The 10372-nt window shown below is 52.5% G+C and overlaps 1 protein-coding gene and 1 long non-coding RNA gene across 6 annotated transcripts in view; one reads left to right on the forward strand and one right to left on the reverse strand.

The window, feature by feature from the left end:
- The window catches only part of SHISA6 (shisa family member 6), a 193686-nt gene extending 187159 nt beyond the window's left edge, over positions 1-6527 (reverse strand). For all 5 annotated transcript variants that reach the window (XM_085522728.1, XM_015880061.3, XM_015880060.3 and 2 more), the window contains exons 1-2: positions 6398-6527; positions 5385-6309 (exon numbers count right to left, since the gene is read on the reverse strand). In XM_085522728.1, coding sequence (XP_085378854.1) covers positions 5385-6061 — 677 coding nt within the window. In that variant the 5' untranslated portion in view covers positions 6062-6309; positions 6398-6527. The remainder of the gene's footprint in view (positions 1-5384; positions 6310-6397) is intronic.
- Positions 6528-6561: 34 nt separating this feature from the next.
- On the forward strand, positions 6562-9483 carry LOC116654214 (uncharacterized). The gene is made up of 3 exons (XR_004309250.2): positions 6562-6761; positions 7872-7995; positions 9045-9483. It is a non-coding gene; the product is annotated as an uncharacterized LOC116654214 (long non-coding RNA).
- The last annotated feature ends 889 nt before the right edge of the window (positions 9484-10372 follow it).

Below are 10372 nucleotides of genomic sequence, written 5' to 3' on the forward strand. Positions count from 1 at the left end.
GCGCTCATCCTGGTTGGGGAAAGAGGAGGAATTAGGAAGAGCAGGTCCTTCAGAGCCATGAAAAGCCGCAGGGGTTGTGCTCAGAGCTCAGCTGGTGCAGCTTTCCAGCGTGCTGTGCGTGGCTTTGTGTCTGTGTGCCTGAGCGCACAAAGCCAGCCAGAGCAGTTGGTGGACATGAATGACTTTGTAAAGCACATGAGTGCACACAGAAGCAGACTCATGCACCAGATATCTTTTGCACCGAAGCCTGTGCTGCAGGTGCAATTACGCTGCTTTGCACTAACTGATGCAAAAATCTACTTTCTCCAAAGAGCTCAATTGTTGCAACAAAGGAGATCAGGCAAGGGCTAAACTACAACAAAATATTTGTTGTGAAAGAGTTCTAGGCTTATCTGCCTGAGTAATGAGACATTTGAGACCTCCACACAATGCAGAGCACCCAGATCTAAGGAAACAGATTGCCCATGTGCGTAGGGGCAAAGGCAGGCATAAAAACACCACGATCTTGTTCTCCTGATAAGGTTCAGATCTTCTTATGTGAAACAGAAGTTTTAAAAGGCTTCTGATCTCCAAAGGCACAGAGATCAACTAGTAGTTAAGGATATGAGACGAAAAGAAAACACAAGTTCAGAGCTGGGCTGGAATCCCTTGACACCTTTGTGATGGAGGGTTGCTAACAGAGCAAGTTAATTAGAAAGCAGTAAAATATCAAATGTGTGCAAGAGGAGACGCTGAAAGGATTCGTCGGAGGGAGCAGTTTGTGTGCACAGCCTCTTAGTGGGAGAAGTTCAAGAAGAAAGGAGAAGACTGAGGAGCAGCCAGAATCTGTGCTGTTACCAAAGGCAGAGATTGTGCAAAACAGATTGGGTGGGAAGTACAGCAAACCCCCCCAAAAACAAAGTGTGATCAGAGCTTTGGAAGCAGGACAGGGATCAGGGCTGTCCCGGTCTGAGAGTTCTGGGACTGTGTTGGTGGGATGCATAAGAACCACTTATGGGCAAATGATCCAAGGCAATACAACGCTAAGAAGCCACCAGAGATAAATGATAGGAAGCAAGGAGCAGCTGAAAGGCATGAGAGTGTTGGGTGAATGAGACAGAGTGGAGTAAAAATAAGCAGAGTGTAAAAACAAAACAGCAGAAAGAGAAAGAAAACAGTGGTGGAATCAGAGCAACAAAATCTTCTGCATGGATCCCATGGCCAGGTGTGCTCACAACACTCCCCTCACCCTGGAGTTATAAAGTTGGATTGTTTGACCCAAGCAATGCACAGCAGCAGAGAGAAGAGCTGAATGAGCCAGTTGTGATCACAGCTCACATAACCACATCAGGAGGCGGGTGGTGGTGACTCCCACCTTGGTACAGAGAGCTGAAACCAGCTGCCCTGCTGTGAGCCCCCCAGCAGCCATGGGGTGCAGGAGATGTGCCGAGTGCAGCCTGAAGGAAGGGAAATCTCCCGTGCTTTAATCCCTGGGACTGTGGACAAACAGCTCCGCTGCTTCCAGTTCCTGTTGAAATCCAGAGAATGGCAAGGAACGGATCAGTTTCACTGAGGCCCCACTTGGGAAAAGGATGTTCGTTTATAAAGACAGCCCCTGTTGTTATTCAGAGAGCAGAGGATGCACAGGCAGCAACTGAAGAGGAGCACAAATACCATCCCTCTTCGCAGCACAAAGCCGCCCCGAGCAGAAGGCACCTGTGTCCCTTCTCCCTTCCAACAGCCAAAACATTCATCGCGCACACGCCGTGCTTGGACAGAGCCTTTTATCAGAGCACAGAGCTCGTCTGCTGGGAAAAATCCCAGCGCTGCTTCTCACAGCTCAGAGAGAACAGCTGGGCTCCCACCGCTGCCCCAGGGCCGCCGCTGCCACCACCTCTCCCTGGTGATGTGCAAAGGCTCCGGTGCGGCAAGCGAAGAGCAGCATTTCCAACCCGAGCTGCAAACTATAAACAGCTTTCTAATTCGTGCATCCCTAACTGAGCAATGAGTGCGATGCTTCCCGCTGCTGAGAGCTAAATAGGGGTCACGGAGTGATACTACGAGCAGTGAATTATTTATGGACTGTGGCATGGGGATTGAGGGCCGTGACCACTGGCAGGAAATATTCTGGGTCACCCCTTCCTCGCTGCTGAAGAACATAACCAGCTTTGAAAACAAACAGCTGATATTCCTCCCTCACTGCCAAAGCTTCTCTAACTCCTTTTTGTGCTGAGAATAAAGCAAACACTCAGCTCACTTAAGAAATGCTTGAGCAAACTGATGAAAACAAACCGTCCTCACAAAAGCAATCAGATGAAAGCGCAGGCGAAACGCTGCGAGGTGTGACTCTCAGAAATCAGCCCATCTCTACCTGGAGCCCAGCGTGCATCAGTTCTGCCTGCATAACTCCAGACCAAGATCCAGGCAAGAGGCAGTCACATACGGCCGGGCTGAAAGATCCTCTAATCATTACAAAATCAGCTGGGTATAAAATATTACAAGTGCTTTTTGTAGGATATGAATATTTTAGCTGCTGTTTTTCAAAGCACTTCCACTTACTGCCTTCGTAAACGAACCCAAGCACCAGTTAACTGGCACCGCTCAGCCCAGCAGCACAGCAGTGCCTCTGCTTGAAAGGTGCGTGGTGATGCTTGAAAACAAGCCCCGATTTTCAGCTCTGAAATGCACATGCATATCGCAGAGCACAGTCGGCCTTTCATTTCATATGAGAGCTGACAGCTCTCCCGTGAATTTGCAAACCCTCCTTTCTATCAAAGGGCAGAAAACGAGCCCACCCTCCATCAAAACGCTCCTTCTAACCGAGTTAATAAGGATTTTCTGTAAGAGCTGGATGAGAAGGTAGCAGAGAAGCAGCATCTACACGCAGTGCTGCTAACCGACCGTTTCTGAGGGAATGCAGTTTAAAGCAGGGTCTTGCTCACTCTGACGTGCAGAGAGATGGCTCAGTGCTCCCTGGGTGCAGGATACCACTCGGGATGGGTATCTGAGGACAGCCCTGCTTAAACTGGTGTTCTTTATCAGCAGGTTTTGGTGTGAGATGCACACGGAGATTTAGCACACGTGCCATTACTACAGTGAATTGCTCTGATGCTACACACTTAACTCCAATTGACACAGCCCCAAATAGATATAAATATCTGACTACATTCTGCTCCCTCCCTGTTACTCAGCAGCAGTTCTCTGAGGCAAACAAAGACAAACCACTCCACTCCACATATTTACATTCTGCTTAGAGTGCAGATAGCACAGTTCCTCAGACAGATGCAGATCCTGTCTGCTGGAGATGCACTTCATAATATTTAAACCATCGTGCAATGTTGATCAAGTTCAGGTAACAGTGCTATGAAAGGTATAATCTTTTACCAGCTACCATATTATAGAAGTCAATCAATTCCTTAAAACGCACTGAAAGTCAAGCTTTCCAAGCACTCAATCTGCCATTCATACTTCTACACACAGGTGAATCATTTCACCAGAACTCAGCTAAATAAAGAAAAGCAAGCATCAAAGAAATGAAAACATCAGGAATAATTCAGACAAGTCTGGCAACACTGCCTCTCATTTCAAAGGGCGTAGGATCCAGCCCTGTAACACTCTGGAGCTATAGCAAAAGTAACACATGGACAGCCAAGTCAGCTTTCCATATCCAGTTGCCTTGAAGCCAAATAAGCTGGGCAGGTGGGGAACCAGCCCTTAGTTTGGAAAATACTACAAAGAGCCCATTTTCAGCCTAAGATGCTTCCAGGACTCTCCACTGCATAGACACAAGTGACCTAAGAGATATCACAACATTGCTAACATTGCAAAGTTATCTTCCTTCAGAGATGGGCAAGTGGAATGCATGGAACAGACCCTCAGCAACTATAAAGCAGAATGACTTTTTGGCACTTTGGGGCATGCAGTCGTATGCAGGGAGAAGTCTAAATAAATCACATCTTCCCAAATAAATAAGAACTGTGTCATTCACCTCTTTTCCCATTTAAGAAGACAAAAAAACTCTTCCCCTCAGACTCAGTCGGTCACGTTGGAAGTTCAACCTCAAAAATGCTGCCCTTTTCTTGATTAAAATATCTTAATTGAAATAACTCCTGCGAAGTATCTGGCAGATGTCAGAGCTTCTCCCACTCGTGTGCTCACAGCTGCTCTTATAAAGAAGCTCCTCGCTAATTCCTATGCTCAAAATGGGAACCTCCTGCATTCCCTGCACACAAGAAGTACACATATAATTTGAAGGGACTTTATCACCAAATATAAACACGATCTGAGTGTACACGCTTGGTCCAAAAGGAGGAGTATTATGGAAGCCTGAGCTTTTGCTTTTAAACAGGATTTCCTCTGACACATTAGAAGTGCTTTCTCATTAAAACAGCAATGTGTGAGACAAGGATTTCAAACTGCATCCCTAGCACTCAGCCAGAAAGGACTACGAGCTTCAATTATCTGGATTTAGAAGGGAAAAAGAGAGAAAAAAAAGGAAAGAAAAGGAAACCAACACTGCTTTCTCTAATACCCCCCAGGACTATAAGACAAAGACACCTTGCCTGTGGGACACACAGCGATTTCCTTCACACTTTTTAAACTAACCCTTGGGTTACTGTGGGGGTCCGGGCTGTCCCGCGGGGGGCAACCGGGGTAGGGGGGGGGAACGGCGTGGAGCTCCGGAGCTGTCCACGGCCGTGGTGCTGAAAGCCCGGCCTCACCCGCCCCATGAGCGAGTTGAAGCAGAAGCAACGGGAAGGTGTTGTCCTAGGAGGGGAAGGCTGAGCGGGACAACAGGGTGGGGAATAGATGAGGGCTGTTCCATGGGGCAGTGCTGTCCCTGGACAGACAGTGCAAGGGGGGAACACTTAAATGGGAGGTGGAATTTAAAGTAGTTTCATGGGTGCTGAAAGAATGGAATTCTTGGATTCAAAGGTGAAAACCCTTGGAGGGTTTTCTAGGGGAGGATCTCTCAGAGCGGTTGTGCAGTGAAAGATCATTTGGACTCATGGTGCAAAAGAGAAGCTCCTGGCTGGTGTAAAGAAGAAATGCCTGGACGGGTGGTGCAAAGAGGAAACTCATCCGGCCACTGCAAAGCCTTGGATGGGTAGTTCACAGGGTAGAAGTGCAGTGGGGGAACCCCTGGACAGATGGTGCAAAAAGGGGAACATCTGGGCAAGCAGGGCAAAAGGGAAATGCTTGGACAGGTGGTTCAAAGAAACTCTTTGACGGGCTGCACAAACAGGAAGCCCTTGCACGGCTGGTTGAAAGGAAGACTCGTGGGATGGGTAATGTGCTGGGAGAACCCCTGGGCAGAAACGCAAAGGGAAAGCTCTTGGGCAATCAGAGCAATGGGGGAACTACAGACAACGGAGTGTCCCTAGACCGAAGGGGGAGGGTCGCACCTGTGTATGTTCATCTCCCGCGGCGGGCGCCGCGCCTTGTCGTAGGCCACCTTAGCAAAGACACCGGCGATGAGCACAAAGGCGATGGCCCCGCACGAGATGTAGACGGTGGCGTTGGTGCTGTCCTTGTCTGGGTCGTACTTGTTGGCGTCCCCGTCGGCGCCGTTGCTGCCGTCGGCGGGCAGCGCGCCGCTGGCCGTGGTGGGGTGGGCCCACTCGGGGCTCTTGTAGTTGCGGCACAGGCTCTGGTTGAGCTTCTCGGCGCGCTTGTTGCAGCAGAAGCGGTAGAAGCAGGTGCCGCAGCAGTAGCGGAAGCCCGTCAGGCTGTTGTTGCACTCGAACTCCTTGTCCCACTGCCCGCTCACGTCGTAGTACCCCCAGCACGTCTCGTGCGCCGGTGCCGAGCTCCCGCCGCCGCCCCCGCCTCCGGGGGGCGTCTTGCCGCCCCCCGCGCCCTTCCCTCGCCCGGGCAGCGCCGTGGGGGCGGCCGCCCCCGGGCCCGCCAGCGTCTGGTTGAGGAGCTCCTTGCCCGGCTTGGGGGTCCGCCGCGGAGCCGCCGCCCCCTGGGTCCGGTTGCCCTTGGCGCGGGGGGGCCCGGCCGCCTGCGCGGCCGGCAGCAGGGCCAGGAGCTGCAGGGAGAGCAGGAGCAACGGCAGCAGCAGGTGCCGCGGCCCCATAGCGGGATGAGGCGGGGGCCGCGGGGCGGCCGGCGAGGGGGTTCGGGGGCGGATGGGGGGGCGGCGGGCGGCGGCGCGGAGCTCAGCGGCCGCGGTGCTGCCCCATGGGGCGCGGGTCCCGTGCCGCGGGGATCCTCAGCGGCGGCCGCCCGGCGCCGGGCGCTTCATGCCGGCGAGCGGCGGAGCCCGGCGGAGCGCGGGTCGAGGCGGCGGAGTCCCGTGCCGGCCGGTGCTGCTCCGGAGAGGGGCTGCGAGAGACGGGGAGAGGGTCAGAGCGCGCCGCGCCCCGGGCACCCCGGCCCGCCCCCGCCTCCCGCCCCCCGCCCACGGCCTTACCATGCCGGAGCGGGACTGCAGCGCGGCCGCGGAGCAGGCGGGCTGCCCGCGCTCCTCGCGGAGGCGGGGGCGGAGCGGCGCGGAGCCGGGCGCGGAGCAGGGGCGGGCGCCGAGCAGAGCCGAGCCGGGCGCTCCGGTAAGACCCGCCCCCCGCCGCCGAGCCCGCTCCTTACATCACTCGGGGCCAGGCTCACCGCACGCGGGGCGCCGCTCCGGACCGGGCTGTGGTTCCCCGGAGCCCCCCGGCCCTCCCGGGGCAGCTCGCCCCGCCCGCCGCCATCTCCCCGCCCCGCCTGCACGGCCGGCCCCGGAGGGCTGCGTGGGATGGAGCCCATAGGGCCCTATAGCAGAGTGGTCACCGCCGGTATGTGCGGGATGTGGCGCGTGGGGTCACTGTCCCTATAGAGCTGTGCGAGGGTTTGGTCCCTATAGCGATGCGTGCTGCCCGTAGGTAGGGGGTGTGATCCTTATGGGTGTGTGCAAAGGATGCGGTCCCATTGGGACAGCCGGCTGTATGGACTCTATAGGGGTACAGGGGACAGCAGTGTGCACAGGGGTATGTGAGGAAGGGGGTGTGGTTGTAGCTGTACAGTGTGTGCAGTCACTATAAGTGTGTATGCACTGGACGTGTGTGAAGCTGCAGTAGTTGCAGTAGACTTTAGGTGTGTTTTAAGGACCCTGTGGATGTGCACTGGTTGTGTTCCCTGTCAGTGGGATGTATGGTCCACATGCATGGTGTGAGTGACCTGTAAATGCAGGCGGGTTTGGCGTGAGAATGTGCAATTGGGTGTGAGATGGTTGATGGAGCCCATGTGTCTGAGCTGGGTGGGCAAGAAGCAGAGCTCCATTACCTCCTCCTGAGGTTTCTATCCCAGGACAGCGGTCCCAATACAACACAGTGCTGGACGGGTGTCCAGAGTCCTGGTGCTTCCCCTATGTCCCACTGCAAACTGAAGGAAAGCCTTTATAAACATCTCCTGATATAAGGACACACAGAGGACAGAGAGGAATCACAGCAAGGGGCAGCACGCAGGCAGAGAAAAACAGGGAAGTTAGTTCAAGTTTGGGACAGCTGAGCACAGAGAGAGGTGGTTTATTGTGGACATATAAAGAGGTTTCAGAGAAGCCAGGCAGAGAAAATACTGAGTTTAGATGAAGTCCCAGGATGCTCAAAGTGAGCTGTGCCACTAAGGACCATCTTGAAGGCTGGAGCTGAAGCAGGAAGGCAGAAGCAACATCCAATTAAGCTGGAGAATGGGCAGCGTCTCTAAGAAAATTTGGCTTATTTATAACCTAAAAGTAAGACTGCTGTGTTGCTAGTCTAGCAACTTTCTGTGTTATTAATACTTGTGAAAGGCAGGTAAGTCATCAGGCAGCCCAAGTTGTTGGTGCAAGGGGAAGAAAGGAAAACAGGCCATTCAACCTCTGTGTCTTCAGTTCTTGCATACACCTGAATGCTCTGTGCTGCTTTTAGGTAGAGATATACTGAACAAATGTTAAGGCTGCAGAGGCCCAGGTCTTACAGGAATCATCTTTTGACTCTTTAAGTACCTGGAGAGGTAGAGAAGATGGGCAGTAGAAACCCCAGGCTGATCAAGGTAAGCTGAACCAGTAACTACTTCTGAAGATCAGTGCCCCTAAAATCTCCTCACTGGACCTCTCAACAGTGAATCATTGCCTCAGACTACATAGGTTTAAGTGCCCAGAGCACATGGATGGACACACACTTTGTGACACTCTGAGGAGAACACCTGAGTGATGCGGTTGGCAACGCAGACTTTAGCTCTGCCATTTACATCAGCTCTGGTGCTGGGGGTGACTGGGGAAGCATAGAATGACTTGGGTTGGAAGGGACCTCAAATCTTCTCCACATCCGATATCTTTCTGCTCCCTTGGGCAGGAAGTGAGGTCTGCATAGAGGCTTTGCTTTAGAATCACAGAATCGTAGGATGGCCTGGGTTGAAAAGGACCACAATGATCATCCAGTTCCAACCCCCTGCTATGTGCACGGTCACCAACCAGCAGCCCAGGCTGCCCAGAGCCACATCCAGCCTGGCCTTGAATGCCTGCAGGGATGGGGCATCCACAGCCTCCTTGGGCAACCCCTCTAGGGAGGAGACTTACTGCTCTAGGGGAAAGCCAGCATCCTCACACTCGTGGGCAAGGCTCCCTGCCTGAGGCAGTCGGGATCTTGTTGAGATCCTATCTTCTTGAGGCATAAACTCTGTTGACACTCCTCTGTCCTTATGCCAAGTGTTACAGTGACATAGAAATTGTCTTGTGAAACATCATCCCCTGGAGAAGAGCATCGAGCAGTAAGTATTCTGCCCCAGAGAATATTTTGGGTCAGAAAATTACATTTTTAGTGCACCTGGACGGAACTGGATGAGATTTGGACTCCACTTGCCGGCATGGTTCTGCTTAGACCGTACTGGATGGAGGCAATGAGATATCCAGACAACTCTCCCTCCTCCTGCTCTGTTTATCCATGAGGCTGAAGGATGAAGCCTCCACAGACCTCCTTTATAACCCCATTATCCCTCCCTTAGCCAAAATATCGGGATGCAAATAGCTAAAGGTGGTGCAGAAGGGAGCAATCAGTCCCTGAGGAGCAATATCTGATTTCTGGAACTTTTCTGGGTTTCAGCTGCATTGCTGCTGCAGAAGCAGAGGACAGCAGCTGAGATGCTCACAGCAGAGCAGGGCCGCCTTCCCACCTAGAAGTCACTACAGGATCTCCGGGTGCTTTTATCTCACATCCCATCCTCCCAGCTTGTTTTGATCAGCGTGCACAGTTCGGAGCTGTTGCCTTGTTTATCTGCTGTGCTGGGTGCTTTCATCTGTCTCCTGGAAATCCAGCGGCTGCCGGCAATGAAGGGAAGTGCAGTTTCAGTGCCTTCTGTTAACTTGTACCCAGATCTGCTCCCCTTTTGCCTCTTTTCCCTGCCACCAGTTGGTCGGACTCAGATGACTTTGTGAGGAGTTTGTAATGAGTCTGATGTGCTCAAAAGCTGATTCTTCCCCGCCAGGGGATTAAATTGTGACCGTGAATCTTTATTAAAATGAGCTCGGCACTTTGAACCTAATTTTTCCTTCTAAAATTAATGTAGCTACAAAAAGCCAGTAAGAGGAGGTTGGGGGATTATTTCTATGAAGCTGTTTTTTTCTCTTTTTTTTCCCCTTGCTTGACTCAATGTAGGCTTGCTTTATGATTGTAGTGAGATAAGGAGCTGATCTTAGGACTGTTTTAATTGGAGAGCTGCTCAGTTTCAGCTGCAGGACAGATAGTGAATGGAAACCAGTCAGGGAAAGATGGGGGGAATAAAAGCAAATGTTGAGAGGGCAGGGGGCTCACAGGGCCACACCTACAGCATTTTGAGGCAGGGACAAACTAGCTCAGAAAAGGGGCAATCCATCAACCTGTAGTAGATATTTTATCCCCTGGAGCCTGAAAGAAATCTGTGGTTTATGTGGTTTTCTGCAGTTTGAGGAACGTCGGCTGTCTTTACCCATGGGAACATCTTGCTTCTCTCGCCTTCTTGCCATCCATCCACCCAACCGCTGTGGCAGTGAGTGGCTGCAGGCTGTGATGCCACACACACAGTGACGTCTGTGTCTGTCTGCAAAGCATTCCCAGCGCTCACGCTGTGTTTTCTGTCTCAGTGAGGGGTGAGGGAGCAGTGACAGGAGCAGTGACTGCCAGGGCTGTTGGCAGATGTGCACTCAGTTCTTCAGACCTTGTGCATCCTGAGCTCCCAGCACCAGAGCTTTGGCTCAGCACTTTGTCACTGCACTCACTTGGAATGTCCACATGGGCTGTCTGTAAGCAGAGCATGGTAAAACCTCTCCGCAAATGACTGATTCGTCATTAATCATCCAGGTTTGTTTACAGGGAAAGCTTCAGAAAATGCTCTTATGGCTGCACCTCTGCAAACCCCAAGGTCCTGACGTGCACAGAAGCCAGCTGGGTGCTTT

This window comes from Coturnix japonica, chromosome 23 (assembly GCF_054131305.1).
Source record: "Coturnix japonica strain WE chromosome 23, WE-NBRP24, whole genome shotgun sequence".
Taxonomy (NCBI): Eukaryota; Metazoa; Chordata; class Aves; order Galliformes; family Phasianidae; genus Coturnix; species Coturnix japonica.